Genomic DNA, 15,739 nt, shown 5'->3' with positions numbered 1-15,739 from the left:
TCCTGTTTGCAGTGCTGATGGATAGGCTGACAGATGAGGTTAGCCTGGATTCTCTGTGGACCATGATGTTCGCATATGACAATGTGATCTGCAGTGAAAGCAGGGAGCAGGTGGAGGAACACTTAGAAAGGCAGAGGGATGCACTGGAAAGGAGAGGAATGAAGATTAGCCAAAGTAAGACAGAATATATGTGCATGAATGAGAGTGGGAAGAGTGAGGCTACAGGGAGAAGAGATAGCAAGGGTGGAGGACTTTAAATGCCTGGGGTCAACAGTACAGCGCAATGGTGAGTGTGGTAAGGAAGTGATGAAACGGGTCAAAGCAGGTTGGAACGGGTGGATGAAGGTGTCAGGTGTGTTATGTGACAGAAGAGTCTCTGCTGGGATGAAGGGGAAAGTTTATAAAACAGTGGTGAGGCCAGCCATGATTAGAGACAGTGGCACTGAAGAGACAACAGGAAGCAAAGCTGGAGGTGGCGGAAATGAAGATGTTGAGGTTCTCTCGAGGAGTGACCAGGCTGGATAAAATTAGAAATGACCTCATCAGAGGGACAGCCAAAGTTAGATGTTTTGGAGACAAAGTTACAGAGAGCAGACTTCGATGGTTTGGACACGTCCAGACGAGAGATAGTGAGTATATTGGTAGAAGGGTGATGAGGATGGAGCTGACAGGCAAGAGAGCTAGAGGAAGACCAAAGAGAAGGGTAATGGATGTAGTGAGAGAAGACATGACGGTAGTTGGTGTTGGAGAGGAGGATGCAGGAGATTGGCTTACATGCAAAAGGATGACACGCTGTGGCGACCCCTAACGGAACAAGCCGAAAGGAAAAGAAGAAGAATCATGTACACGTCCATCCATCCATCCATCCATTTTCTGAGCCGCTTCTCCTCACTAGGGTCGCGGGAGTGCTGGAGCCTATCCCAGCTATCATCGGGCAGGAGGCGGGGTACACCCTGAACTGGTTGCCAGCCAATCGCAGGGCACATACAAACAAACAACCATTCGCACTCACAATCACACCTACGGGCAATTTAGAGTTTTCATTTAACCTGCATGCATGTTTTTGGGATGTGGGAGGAAACCGGAGTGCCCGGAGAAAACCCACGCAAGCACGGGGAGAACATGCAAACTCCACACAGGCGGGGCCGGGTATTGAACCCGGCTCCTCAGAACTGTGAGGCAGACGCACTAAATAGTCGTCCACCGTGCCGCCATCATGTACACGTATACAAAAATAAAATAAATATTACCTGTGAAGCTAAATAAATAATATCGGGAAAATCCAAACGTATTCGAATAGTTCAATTCAAAAAGTGGCACTCATATTCTATAGATTAATTAAACACACAAGGGAACTTCTTCAATTCTTTATTTTATTTCAATGATTATGGCTTGCAGCTAATAAAAATAAAAAAATAACTACCTTATGAAATTAGAATACTGTTATTAATATTGGGGGGGGGGGGGAGTTATTTATTGTAGACTACTGGTGCCGCGCGCTCATCAAATAAGTGGAAACACCTGCAGAGGCTTCCTTCGCCTCTGTCCTCCATAATTTGGGACAAGAGTGCTGACTTGTCCAGAAGATGGTCATTGACACCCTTCACAAGGAAGGCAAGACACAAAAGTTTATTGCTCAAGATGCTAGCTGTTCTCACAGTTCTGTATCCAAAAGCATGAATACAAAGTTGAGTGAAAGAAAAAGTGTGGTAGAGAAAGATACACAAGCAACATGGATAACTGGAGCCTTGAGGGGATTGTGAAACAAAACAATTCAAGTCTTTGGGGGAACTTCACAAGGAGTAAACTTAGATGGGAGTCCGTGCATCAAGAGTCACTGTGAATTTGGTAAAGTGTCCCATTCCTGGGATCAAGCCACTCCTAAACCAGAGACAACATCTGAAGTATCTTACTTGGGCTAAGGAGAAAAAGACTGGACTATTGCTCAGTAGTCCAAAATCCTATTTTTAGATGAAAGTATTAGGAATATATAAGTAGTATGAAAGTATACATTTGGAAATCAAGGACCCAGAAGACTGTTGAGAAACACAATACAAGTTGCTTGAAGTCAAGTGTAGTCACGTTTGTAAAGTCAGTGAAGGTCGGGATGCCATGTCTTCTGCAGGTGTTGGTCGACTGTGTTTTATTTAATGTTCAAAGTCAACACGGTAGTTTACCAGGAAATTTTGTGCTTCCTTCTGATGACGGGCTTTACGAAGATGCTTATTTTATGAGCCAGCAGGACTTGACACCTGCCCCCACTCCCAAAACTAACCAAAGTTGGTTAAATAACCATGACTGTGTATGATTGGCCTGCAAACTCACCAGACCTGAACCCGTTGGAGAATCTATGGGGAATTGTCAAGAGGATGATGAGAGACAGCACATCCAATTACACAGACGGGCTGAAGGCAATCAAAGCAACCTGGCCTTTGATAACACCTCAGCAATGCCACAGGCTGATCGCCCCGAGGCCACACAATATTGATGCAGTAATGTCTGCAAAAGGACCTGTCACCAAGTACTGACTGCATATACTGTAAATGAACATTCTTTTTAGAAGGCCAACATTTGTATTGTAATAATTTGGATGGTTTCTTATATTTTTTTCAGATGATGATTTGGTGGATTTTGTTGTTTTAACTAAACTATAATCATCCAAATGAGAAGAAATGCAATCTTGAGATATTTCACTCAATATATAGTGAATTCTACAGTATATGCTCAACAAAATAAAGGGAACACTTGAACAACACATTCTAGATCTCAACAAATTAAATTTTCCACTATAAAATCTTTAGCCATTACATAGTGGAATGTGTTGGAACCAAAATTACAAGAATGATCCATGGGAATCAAAATCGTTGACCCGTGGAGTTATGCGTTCAGAATCATACTCAAAATAAAAGTGGAAAAATCAGATCACAGTCTGATCCAACTTCATTGGAAATTCCTCAAGACCATTCAAAATGAGTCTCAGTATAGTGTGTGTGGCCACCATGTGTCTGTATGCACGCTCTACAACATAGGTATCAAACTCAAGGCCCGGGGGCCAGATGCGGCCCGCCACATCATGGTCGTCGACTTCCGTGATTTTTGCTAAAATCTGTATCCAAATTCCAAATTGTCATAATAATAAACAATAATGTTGAGATATTGCATATTTCTGTTACCAAACCCTTCTTCTACAGTAACTTAAACAATACTTGAACAAACTATTATCCTTGTCTTCTGATTTCAAAACTAGTTATCCCTCAATATGTTTTGTAATGGTAATAATAGGTTTTGGTGATTAAACATTTATATGGTTTCACTGTTCTAACGGCCCTCTGAGGGAAATCATAACTATAATGCAACCCGAGACAAAAAAGAGTTTGACACCCCTGCTCTACAACAGCATCTCTGATGAGATGACGGATGTTTTCCAAGTCAAGTCACATTTATTTATGTAGCACTTAATCACAAAAGTGTGCCAAAAGGCCTTCATAGGCCCATAGTTGACAAAGATTGGTGAAACCCCCCGATTTAAACCCCCCAACCAGGCAAGGAAAAACTCAAAACGCCATTTGGGGAAAAAAGAAGAGACCTAGAAAAGCGACACACAGCTGGAAGGAACCCCTTCCAGGATAACCTGGGTGCAATGGATGCTGAGTGGGCAATATTTATCACATACAGTAGTATGGTTCTGTATAATGTTAGTTAAAACAGCGTAAGAGTCAATTAAAACGGTCCTACTGATGGGTTTTCGTCTTCCTACGGCTCCCTCCACATCTCATATAGGTTACTGGGCTGTCTCCTGGTCTCTCCCTAATGCTCTTGATACTGTGCTGGGAGACATAGAAAACAGTCTTGCCACAGTATGTGTATGTGCCATCCTGGCTTAGCTACACTACACTCCTTGAACAACTTCTGTGGGTTGCAGTCATTGCTTTATGTTACCGCTAGTGGTGAAGGTACTAGCAAAATGCAATTGTGGCCAAAACTCAGCCAGAAAGGATGATGTGTAGAATGTAGAATGCAGAAGCTTTCTTTCATCGAGGTTGTCTTGCTAATTGCCTCTCATTTCCACCTTTTTCCTGTTACATTTGCACAACAGCAGATGAAATGCATTCACAATCTGTGTTTTTGACTTTGAATTACATTGTAATAATCATGTGTTCCTTTTATTTATTTATTTTATTTTTTTTTGCAGTGAGTATTAGTTTCACTTTTTGAGCTGAACTACCGAAATAAATAATTTTCTACAATATTAGAATTTACTGCGATACAGTTAGACCCAATTTTACCAATTATTGACCTATCGAAAGGGTTAAAAATGGCTTGCTCTCTTTGACGATACAATATTAATGGCTCAGCAAACATGCAGTTTTTTTGGTTCCCTGAGAAGTGATGGTTTGGGAGTTGCAAGGATTCTGCCTGACGCCAGTGATGTTTGTGGACTCACCATTGCTTTAAATATTCCACTTCATATGTGCCTAACTTTTTTTTTTTTACAGTTTGTGATTCAAGCCCAGTGTTTTCCTCTGTTGCTTTCAACACAACAAACAAAAATATATAGCAATGTATCATTACAGTCAATATTTTCTATTGATAGGAACAGGGATATACTGCTTACCATATTTGTTTATCGTTCTAGCTATCTATTCTGATCTATATTGTGTTATTTTTAACAGTTTAGTTCCTAAACATGGGTACTTTTTAGTAATTACAGCCTACTCATGAGCATTTCTAAAAACGGCACTATTCATCATTTAAAAATTCCCACAAACACAAGACAGAGACCAGGATCCAACTTAAATGCAATGCTCCCCCTGTGTCAGCATCAGTCAGACAGAGGTAGCGGATGAGGGCGGCCCCGTGGGAGGTTATTTCCCACCTAGATGAAAATCCAGTTGGAGATTTAATGATGCTCTCTAATGCCTCTAAACTCTCCCTTTCCACTCTAGAGAAAATACATTGCTGGTTAAAAGTGCTGTTGTTTGTGTGGTTTTTATTTAAGAATGTAAGAATTATGCCCCTTTGCACACGCACGCGCACAAACTCTCTCACCCAAACACACCCACTTTGCTCAAGTGCTTGCCTCCGTTAAGAGCCTTCCTCATCTCTTCATTTCAATAAATATGCTGAATGTCCCTTCCCACTTTTTCCCATGTATGCTTTGCCGTCTGCCTCCTTTGTTCACTCTGCCAGGAAGAGGGAGAGCTTTTCGTGTGTATGTGCGTGTGCGTGTGTGTGTAGGTGTGCGTGCGTGCGTGCGTGCGTGCGTGTGTGTGTGTGTGCATACTCGGGGAGAGAACCAAGCAGAAAGACAGAAATCCTTGAATGTGTTATTTGCTTTTAGCGCTTTCTACACATTGTTCTTCTCCTCTATCCATTTTCCAGGCAATTTAAAGTGCGGTATTACACACTATTTTTTTCTCCTCCTCCTCCACATCCTCCTCTCCCACCATCCTCTCATCCTAATGGAAGCAAAACATTACAATAATGCCCCCACTCCTTAAACCCAACACTCGCAGCCTAAACACTTTCAGGCCCCAATCACTGCTCTTTCCCTCCCACACATGCTTTTCCTCCGACTGTCTTGGCCTCCATCTCTTTCCCATACATACACACATGTTCTCTGTTATCTGCCCCACACAGAGACACAATTATGAGCACACAAGCAAGCAGACACACTCAGCGACCAATGCATTAGGCATACATGCTCCACGGTCTAATATAATCCAATACATTGTGCTTTTACAAACAAACAAAAAATAATAATCCAAAGTTTCAGTTCACACTGTCACTTTGGTTGGAGTTTGCAGTTTTGTAGAACTTGTAATATTTTAGCTGTATGTAATACTTTGTAATTTGTGGAAATTGGACATATTTTAGGTGTTACTCTAAAAGCCTATATTATTGAGTTTAGAATAAAAAAATATTTGGAAAATGATACAGTGCAGTTGAACCACAATAATAAACAAATGAATATCACTTGAAATGTCAACTAAAATCAATCATAAATATATCATTTAAACTACTCTTGTATTGGATTACACAAATTGTGGTTGCTTCAATTTCCGACTACTGCTAATCCTCAAGCACACAAAAGAGTCTCCCCGGATGCTGTTGCAACAAAATAAATGCTTATCAAAGTTTACATTCAAGCCATTCCATTTCAACCTAGTCTAAAATACTGAGTCATCCAGCACACAGATACACACGTGCATTTATTCTCATTCAAAGGCCATTCAGCGACCTTTCCCCATGTGGTTTGGATTGGTACACCTTTCTGTGGCGTTTTAAAACAGAACATGGTGGCTTGAGAGCGTGGATCCCAGACAAGGACGGCTTCAAATGTCAATTTGAATAGTAGAGGCGAGGTTTAGCCTGAGAGGCTTTAGGCACCTATTGACCAAGTGGCTTAGAATAATGAAGTAGCCATGGTCAAATCAGCAGCCTATATTCTGTACACGCTGAGCTCTTTGCTCACTTAGACAACAGTGTTGAAAGCCACCTTCTGCGGGGGGAGCTCACACAGTAAGTGTTGTAAGTGTGAATGTGTGTGTGTTTGTGTACTTTGAATTCATTTTACAACACAATCTGTTACTTTATCCTCATGTTTTTCTTAACACCTGATCCTGAATAAAAAATTCCATGAAAGGAGATTGTTCAAATAACACCAGCATGTCTGCTACTTAGAAGTGTCTAGCTATTTCTCTTTTAGCAAGGTCATATGTACACACATGAACAGGCAGTTATCATCTGCCTTATGCAGCTGGAGCCCCACCTCCAAAACAGACATACTGCTTTGTCTCACACCAAAGGGATAAAAGAATATCAGAGAGAGAGCGAGAGAGAGATAGGAACAAGGTTGTAGGTACCATATATATATATATATATATACTATAGGTAGGTACTATATATATGTATATATATATATATATATTATAAAAAGAGTCTGCTTGGAAAGCGGTTCTGAATAAACAATATGATTGGCTGAGTCATGCCGCAAGGGGCGTGGAGTTATAAAGTAAGCAATTTTGCTTTGCCTGTGCATTAACGTTAACAATCGTAATAACCGCAAGAGCTGCAAAATATGTGGTTAAATTACAAGTGTATATCAAAAGAATCTAATAAACGAAAATGGATGGGTGGCTGTCCCTATAGTAAAGGCATCTGTGTTCACTGATTGAGGATTTCTGGTCTCATATATGTAAGTATCTCTGAGTAACAGGAAACAGTGAAGACGCAAAAGAGTAATCAAGAAGAAGCCTCTATATTCATACGTTGAAATAATATCATTGTGATTTACCTCATGGACAGACTGAGCTCTTTGGCATTATGTTTGGTTTCTGTGTGAATTTCAGGGTTCATGTCCAACATGCCAAGGAACCAGGCTGGCTCTCAGTTCCCATTGTATCCCGCGATGGGTCCCTACTGCCAAAGTGGTCCCACAGGCCCTTACGGTCCTCAAGAAACCCAATATGGACACCAAGGTTAGAACATTACACTACCCCACACAAAAGACACCGCCCCTGAACTGAATGCTCATGCCATAAAGTTTTGTCTACAACGTCAAGTCCTTGGAAACCTTTTAACCTCATAAAACAACTAGTTAAAGGTTTTTGTATGAAATATTAATAAGGTAAACAATTTCTTGTGTTGGCTTGTGTACAACCCCAATTCCAATGAAGTTGGGACATTGTGTTAAACAAATAAAAACAGAATACAATGATTTGAAAATCTTGTTCAACCTATATTTAATTGAATACACTACAAAGACAAGATATTTAATGTTCAAACTGATCAACTTTGTTTTTAGCAAATAATCATTAACTTGGAATTTTATGGCTGCAACACGTTCCAAAAAAACTGGGACAGGGTCATGTTTACCACTGTGTTACATCACCTTTTCTTTTAACAACATTCAATAAACGTTTGAGAACTGAGGACACTAATTGTTGACGCTTTGTAGGTGGGATTCTTTCCCATTCTTGCTTGATGTACAGCTTCAACTGTTCAACAGTCCGGGTTCTCCGTTGTCGTATTTTATGCTTCATAATTTTCAATGAGAGACAGCTCTGGACTGCAAGCAGGCCAGTCTAGTGCCTGCACTCTTTTACCACGAAGCCACGCTGTTGTAACACGTGCAGAATGTGGTTTGGCATTGTCTTGCTGAAATAAGCAGGGGCGTCCATGAAAAAGACGTTGCTTGGATGGCAGCATATGTTTCTCCAAAACCTGTATGTACCTTTCAGCATTAATGGTGCCTTCACAGATGTGTAAGTTACCCATGCCATTGGCACTAACACAGCCCCATACCATCACAGATTCTGGCTTTTGAACTTTTCGTCGGGATGGTTCTTTTCCTCTTTGGCCCGGTGGACACGACGTCCACAATTTCCAAAAACAATTTGAAATGTGGACTCGTCGGACCACAGAACACTTTTCCACTTTTCATCCGTCCATCTTAGGTGAGCTTGGGCCCAGAGAAGCCTGCGGCGTTTCTGGGTGTTGTTGATAAATGGCTTTTGCTTTGCGTAGTAGAGTTTCAAGTTGCACTTACGGATGTAGCGCCGAACTGTATTTATTGACATTGGTTTTTTGAAGTGTTCCTGAGCCCATGTGATGATATCCTTGCCACATTGATGTTAGTTTTTGATGCAGTGCCGCCTGAGGGATCGAAGGTCACGGACATTTAATGTTGGTTTTCGGCCTTGCCGCTTACATGCAGTGATTTCTCCAGATTCTCTGAACCTTTTGATGATATTGTGGACCGTAGATGATGAAATCCCTAAATTCCTTGCAATTGTACGTTGAGGAACACTGTCCTTAAATTGTTCGACTATTTTCTCACGCACATGTTCACAAAGAGTTGAATTTAGGGGCGCTCCTTTTATAACCAATCATGGCACCCACCTGTTCCAATTAGCCTGTTCATCTGTGGGATGTTCCAAACAGGTATTTGATGAGCATTCCTCAACTTTCAACTAAAAACAATCAAGTTTATCAGTTTGAACATGAATTATCTTGTCTTTGTAGTGTATTCAATTAAATATAGGTTGAACATGATTTCCAAATCATTGTATTCTGTTTTTATTAATGTTTAACACAAGGTCCCAACTTCATTGGAATTGGGGTTGTAATTCATTCATTAGAGTGAGGGGGAAAGCACATTATATATATATATATATATATATATATATATATATATTTTTTTTTTTTTATTATTTTTTTTTACAATTTGCCCTTAGTTGGAAGTCACACTGGGCCTTGGCATCGGTGCCATTGCTTTCAAAGATAGCGCGCTAATGAGGATCATTAAAGAATTCATTTTGAAAGACACGTTCATCCTCTTTTTGTCTCCCTTTTTTTTTTTGTTACAGACGCATACACACAAAAATACTCAGTTGTTGCTTGTCTTGTATGGCAGGAATTAAAAAGTGTGACTCTCTGTGGGTGTGACTCTCTAAATATTGATGAGACTGCAGACTGACCTCTTGGCCCTATTCATGCAAAGATGATGAGGTAGCTCCAGAATGATGATCATTTCATCAAGGTTTACTTGCTGAATTGTGATGTAATAGCCCATGCTATTAGATGGCTCATGTTGCATTGTAACATCAGCTTTCCAGAAACTGTGACAGTGTCTGATTGGTACAGTGGGTACGGAAAGTATTCAGACCCCCTTAAATGTTTCACTCTTTGTTATATTGGAGCCATTTGCTAAAATCATTTAAATTTTAATTTAAAGTCATTAATGTGCACACAGCACCCCATATTGACAGGAAAAAAACGGAATTGTTGAAGGAAAAACTGAAATATCTCACAGCCATTAATATTCAGACCCTTTGCTGAGTATTTAGTAGAAGCACCCTTTTGAGCCATGAGTCTTTTTGAGAATGATGCAACAAGTTTTTCACACCTGGATTTGGGGATCCTCTCCCTCCTTGCAGATCCTCTCCAGTTATGTCAGGTTGAATGGTGAACATTGGTGGACAGCCATTTTCAGGTCTCTCCAGATATTCTCAATTGGGTTTAAGTCAGGGCTCTGGCTGGGCCATTCAAGAACAGTCATGGAGTTGTTCTGAAGCCACTCCTTCATTATTTTAGCTGTGTGCTTAGAGTCATTGTCTTGTTGGAAGGTGAACCTTCGGCCCAGTCTGAGGTCATGAGCACTATTGTCTTGTTGGAAGGTGAACCTTTGGCCCAGTCTGAGGTCATGAGCACTCTGGAGAAGGTTTTCATCCAGGGTATCCCTGTACTTTGCCGCATTCATCTTTTCTTCGTTTGCAACCAGTCTCCCTGTCCCTGCAGCTGAAAAAGACCCCCACAGCATGATGCTGCCACCACCAAGCTTCACTGTTGGGCCTGTATTCTCCACACATACAGCTTAGAATTAAGGCCAAAAAGTTCTATCTTGGTCTCATCAGACCCGAGAATCTTATTTCACACCATCTTGGAGTCCTTCAGGTGATTTTTAGCAAACTCCATGCGGGCTTTCATGTGTCTGCACTGAGGAGAGGCTTGCGTCGGGCCACTCTGCCATAAAGCCCCAACTGGTGGAGGGCTGCAGTGATGGTTGACTTTGTCGAACTTTCTCCCATCTCCCGACTGCATCTCTGGAGCTCAGCCACAGTGATCTTTGGGTTCTTCTTTACCTCTCTCACCAAGTTTCTTCTCCCTCGAGTGCTCAGTTTGGCCGGACTGCCAGCTCTAGGAAGGGTTCTGGTCGTCCCAAACTGCTTCCATTTAAGGATTATGGAGGCCACTGTGCTCTCAGGAACCTTAACTGCAGGAGAATTTCTTTTGTAACCTTGGCCAAATCTGTGCCATGCCACAATTCTGTCTCTGAGCTCTTCAGGCAGTTCCTTTGGCCTCATAATTCTCATTTGCTCTGATATGCACTGTATGCTGTAAGGTCTCATATAGACAGGTATGTGGCTACCTAATCATGTCAAGCTACCTAATCAAGTCCAATCAGTATAATCAAACACAGCTGAACTCCAATGAAGGTGTAGAACCATCTCAAGGATGATCAGAAGAAATGGACAGCACCCGAGTTAAATATATGAGTGTCACAGCAAATGGTCAGAATACTTATGGCTGTGTGATATTTCAGTTTTTCTTTTGTAACAAATCTGCAAAAAATTCAACAATTCTGTTTTTTTCTGTCAATATGGGGTGCTGTGAATACATTAATGAGGGGGAAAATGAACAAATTATTTTACCAAATGTCTGCAATATAACAAAGAGTGAATAAATTTAAGGGGCTCTGAATACTTAACGTACCCACTGTATGTCACAGATCCTTATTCTTCTACTTTTAACCATTTATAATGCACTTAAATACTGTAATTATTTTAATCCATGACAAAACCTTTTGTTTGAGACTTTGTTTGAGAGAAAAATCTGAGACTTCAACCCAGTGAGCATCTATAGCAGGGATGGCCAACTTTACTAGCTTGCAGCCAAAACATAGCAATACTTGCTAATACTTAATTTTAATCCCGGAAGGGTGGATTCAATTTAAATTCTAGTATACCGTATATTTGGTTTCAGGAGATGAATAACTAGTGATCTGTAATTAGTTTTACTACTTCAGGGTGTACCCCACCTCTCACCCAGAGTCAGTTGGGATAGGCGCCAGCACGCCCACGATCCTCGTGAGGAGAACTGGTACGGAAATGGATGGATGGACGACGTCTGATACCATCATAGCTTGAAATAGACATTCACAACACACATTAACTGCAAACTAGATATGACATCAAATCTGAAGTTTAGAGAACATGCTGAAGGTGGAGAGAGAGAAATCTGCCACACATCTTAACACTGACCTGAAAAATGTTATGAGGTTGAATCATTTTGAGTGGAACTTCATATTATGAAATATAGTATTACTCTAAAAAGCATTTTTACAAATAAAGGTCTCTCTAAAACATGCTCCTCTAATAGACATCTGGTACTCTCTGCAGTTGAATAAATAAACTCAAGCTTCAGCCACTACTTGTGGAAATACGGTAATACTAATACTTTAATGTTAAACCTTAATATAATCCCCCTTTTACACTGATAAAAGAATGTCAAAGTGTAGAGGTCTCCCTGTGTTTCCATCCATTTTTCCAACCATCCATTGGCAATTTCCTTACAACACCTACTGGTGAATATGAATTAGGCTTCCAGGACGTAGCCAGGACCCAAACCATAGTAATGAACAGAGTGGACAGCTGTTGGTAATTTTTCTTTCTACGTGACAGCTCCATCTGCTTCCCTTCCCTTTCCCAAGCGCACTGACAAATTAGTGAGCCATTATCCACCACAGAAAGGCTCTCCAAGTTCCTGAACTCTGCTCATTGTTTTTCTTGGCGTGCCTGCCGGCCTGTGTCAGGAGAGCCCAATCATTGACCTGTGTGTGGTGTGCAATAGAACATTTACAGCAATGATACCTTCCACGTACATCCACCCAGACAGCTGTTATTTCACCAAAGAATAATAAACACACTGGCGTCCTTAAGTTGGCTGATCTAAACGTTTCAGTTCTGCTTTATCGAGCACAAATGACAGCAGTGCAGTTTCTAATCAAAAAATCAACTACAGGACACATATATGGTCATATGTGCAGATACTGGAGGATATTTGGTTGATATCGCTCTCCATTTCCAACAGCTGTTTGACAGTCCTGTGCATGGCCCAGAGTCAGCACAGACTAACAGGGGAGGAGTATATCATACCATTACAGGAAAAGATTCAAAGTCCATCTTGGCTCTGTCCCCCACCCCACCACAATCACCACCACCCAATTTCTCCTCCACTACTAATGACCGTGCAGACAGCACTTTTAAACCTCAGTTTAAAAATTTAATTATGGCTACACACAAACAAACACACACAGAATAGAAAAGTCATGACTCAAGCCACATTTTGAGGGAGGGAGTGCAGTATTTGGGAGAAAATTGTCAGTGTGTGGAACTCATCAGACTTTTGGTTTAGGCAAGCCAGGAAAGGTGCTGAGGTGGCTGGAACAGAATGTTGGAAATTGCAAAAAATGGAAATTTGAATAAATGAATGACAGCAATTAAGATGCTGTTTATCAGACTGCTATACCAATGTAACTCCCCCTGTAACTGGTTTCTAAAAAATAATTAAACCCTCTACTTTTTGTATTTCATTATTTTGTATTGTCAGTAACATGAACTGATTCACACAATTGCACAATATTTGTCACTATTTTTGAGATAATACTGTACTTGTCATAGGTAATACCAATGAATAAAACTATTCATGTACTGTATGTAATTTTATTAACAATATTGGACCCTCTCCATCCTTTTTTTGGTTGACAGGATTGAGGAGTGGCACTTCTTGGTTGACTATCCTTTATTGTCGATTTACCAACCACATTCCACCTAAAACAGCATGTTATTAATTTTGTGTGCCACTGCATTTGTCCTTTGCCTCACCAGCACACGGCCATGTAATCTGCTTTCTAATCAATGTTGATGGAGCTCACGAAGCAGGAAAGTGCATGGTGCACCATCATATATTGCTCCACCATAGCCGGGGGATACGCACGCAGGGGTGCGGTGGCGCTGATGAGTGCCTTGGCTGTTAAACATGCCCATTCCATCCTGCTGAGGGAGCAATAGACAGTAATCTGTTCGGTCGCACTTGAGCTCTCCCATGCGACTCCAGAGATTAATACCAGCACTGTGTATTGTGTCTGACCAATGCGTGACTTTGCCGGGAATTTCCATGTAATTGTGAACGAAGCACCATGAGCGCTTGGTGTTCTTCTCCCCCTCTTGATGCTATAAATACCACCAATATTCCCCATAGGCAGCAAGCGCCCGAGAAGCAGGCAGGAACTTGACAATGAGCCAAAAGGACAGAAAAAGGGACTAAAAAGAAATGTTCCTTGTCCTCTTTTTATTCCATCCCTTTGTGATCAGTTTCAGTGAAGAGGCAGTGAATCACACACCTGTATGGTAATACAGCCATAGGAACTAATACAACAGTAAGGAGATTTTGCAGTGTAGTGGTTCACATAGCAAGTGGCATGGGATCAATCCCCACTCTCTTCACAGCGTAATGTAATGGACTGGCGCCTTGTCTGGGGTGTAGTTCACATTTCAAAATATCTAATAGCTGAAACTGAGCGCCTGAAAATTATTCACAATCAAGGTTAACATTTGCCTCCAAATGTAGACTCAAGAATGAAAATACAGTAGCAGTTACCATTAATTTGAATATTACGTGTTATTGTTTTAAATCGGCAGCACAGTGGGATAGTGATTAGCATGTCTGTCTCACATTCAAGAGTTTCTGTGTTTGAACCATGGCTCTGAAAACTCTAAATGTCCCGTAGTGTATGTGTGAATTGTTTGTCTGTATGTGCCGTGCGATTGGCGACCAGTAGAGGGTGTACCACGCCTCTCACCCAAAGTCAGCGGGGATAGGCTCCAGCTCTCACACGACCCTAATGAGCACAAGCAGTGTAGAAAATTGTAGATCTTTTTAAATCTCTTTGTCATTGACCTAAGTAGTACCAAGCCTGGAAAAACAGCAAGCTTTACCAGGAGATCGTCTACAATTTCATTATTGAACTCTCAGTAAGTGTGGTATCTGTCCTTGAAGACGATCTCCTGGTAAGCCACAATCCATCAAGATTTGAGTGATTTTTGTCAGGATAGAGTAAGACTCAGGAAAGCTTAGCAGTAACACCATCCAACAGCTGCTTTGTCTTTCTTTTGTCTGCTGAGCCAACAACGTCCACGACTGGAACAATTTAAAAGGTGTTACATCAGGGCAGCACTCTGTTTAATGACATTTTCATTTTTTTCCCACCACAAAGCTCTGCTGTGAGATTTTGCTTCACATCACCTCTAAATAAAGACTTGTGAAACCTTTTCAGACACTATAACTCACTTTTGAGGCTCGCCCACTAAAATAGGAAAAGAATGCAGATTGTTCAAATGGGACTTTGTAATCTTAACAACTCCGTGGGAGGTGTTCTGGAACTTAAGTCTGTCTCAGAGGCCAGGAAGTCCAAAAGTGTCCACCGAGTCTATGGCACCAAGCCATGACCCGGGGCTAAACAGCTGTCCAAAGACGGCTGTGAGAGGTTCGTGACTGGGGCCTTATTCATCTGCAACAAACTGTCCACCCAGGCTGATAGAAAAGACACCTCAGGGTTGCATTCCCAGAAATGTTCACAGTATTCGAGCCAGTTGGTTATGAGCGCAGAAAAATATGTACCTCATTGCTGGAAAGTCTCAGACATGGTACTAATGCATTATGTCTGCAGCATCGTTGTGTTGAAGAAAGCAGTAGTTTATAACATTCATATTGTCCCATTTAATAAAGAGCTTTTTTTTAATCATTGATCGTTAATTTCCCCCATTGTGCATGCAGGAAATATAATATAGTCAAATGCATGCTGTACTGTTCAGTATATGCATCACCCTGTGTGCATTAAGGGAAAACCTCTTTCCTAAATTCTTTCCTATTTGTACTTGCAAAGTCTCGACAGGAGTCAGCTTACCGGTTCAGCAAAACCTGCTCAAAAATAATTCGCCACTTCTTCTTCTACTTCAGCCCCGTTTCCAATTGTGGATTTTGTTACAATTTCTGGACAAATTCGACCACATCTGTTCGCTTAAGGGGGAAGACTTTTATTTTGATCCTATATAAATCCTGTGTCAGTGCTTTGGAGGACAGACATTTTACCCTTTCTGCATTACTCTCACACTCT

General features: G+C 41.1%; 1 protein-coding gene across 6 annotated transcripts in view; it reads left to right on the top strand.

Moving 5' to 3' along the window:
* arid1b (AT-rich interactive domain 1B) overlaps nucleotides 1-15,739 on the top strand; it is a 249,881-nt gene that overhangs the window by 194,284 nt on the left and 39,858 nt on the right. For all 6 annotated transcript variants that reach the window (XM_061794174.1, XM_061794173.1, XM_061794171.1 and 3 more), the window contains one exon: nucleotides 7,353-7,481. In XM_061794174.1, coding sequence (XP_061650158.1) covers nucleotides 7,353-7,481 — 129 coding nt within the window. The remainder of the gene's footprint in view (nucleotides 1-7,352; nucleotides 7,482-15,739) is intronic.

This window comes from Phyllopteryx taeniolatus, chromosome 13 (genome assembly GCF_024500385.1).
Source record: "Phyllopteryx taeniolatus isolate TA_2022b chromosome 13, UOR_Ptae_1.2, whole genome shotgun sequence".
In the NCBI taxonomy this organism is placed as follows: Eukaryota; Metazoa; Chordata; class Actinopteri; order Syngnathiformes; family Syngnathidae; genus Phyllopteryx; species Phyllopteryx taeniolatus.
This window is presented reverse-complemented; position numbering and strand designations above follow the sequence as displayed.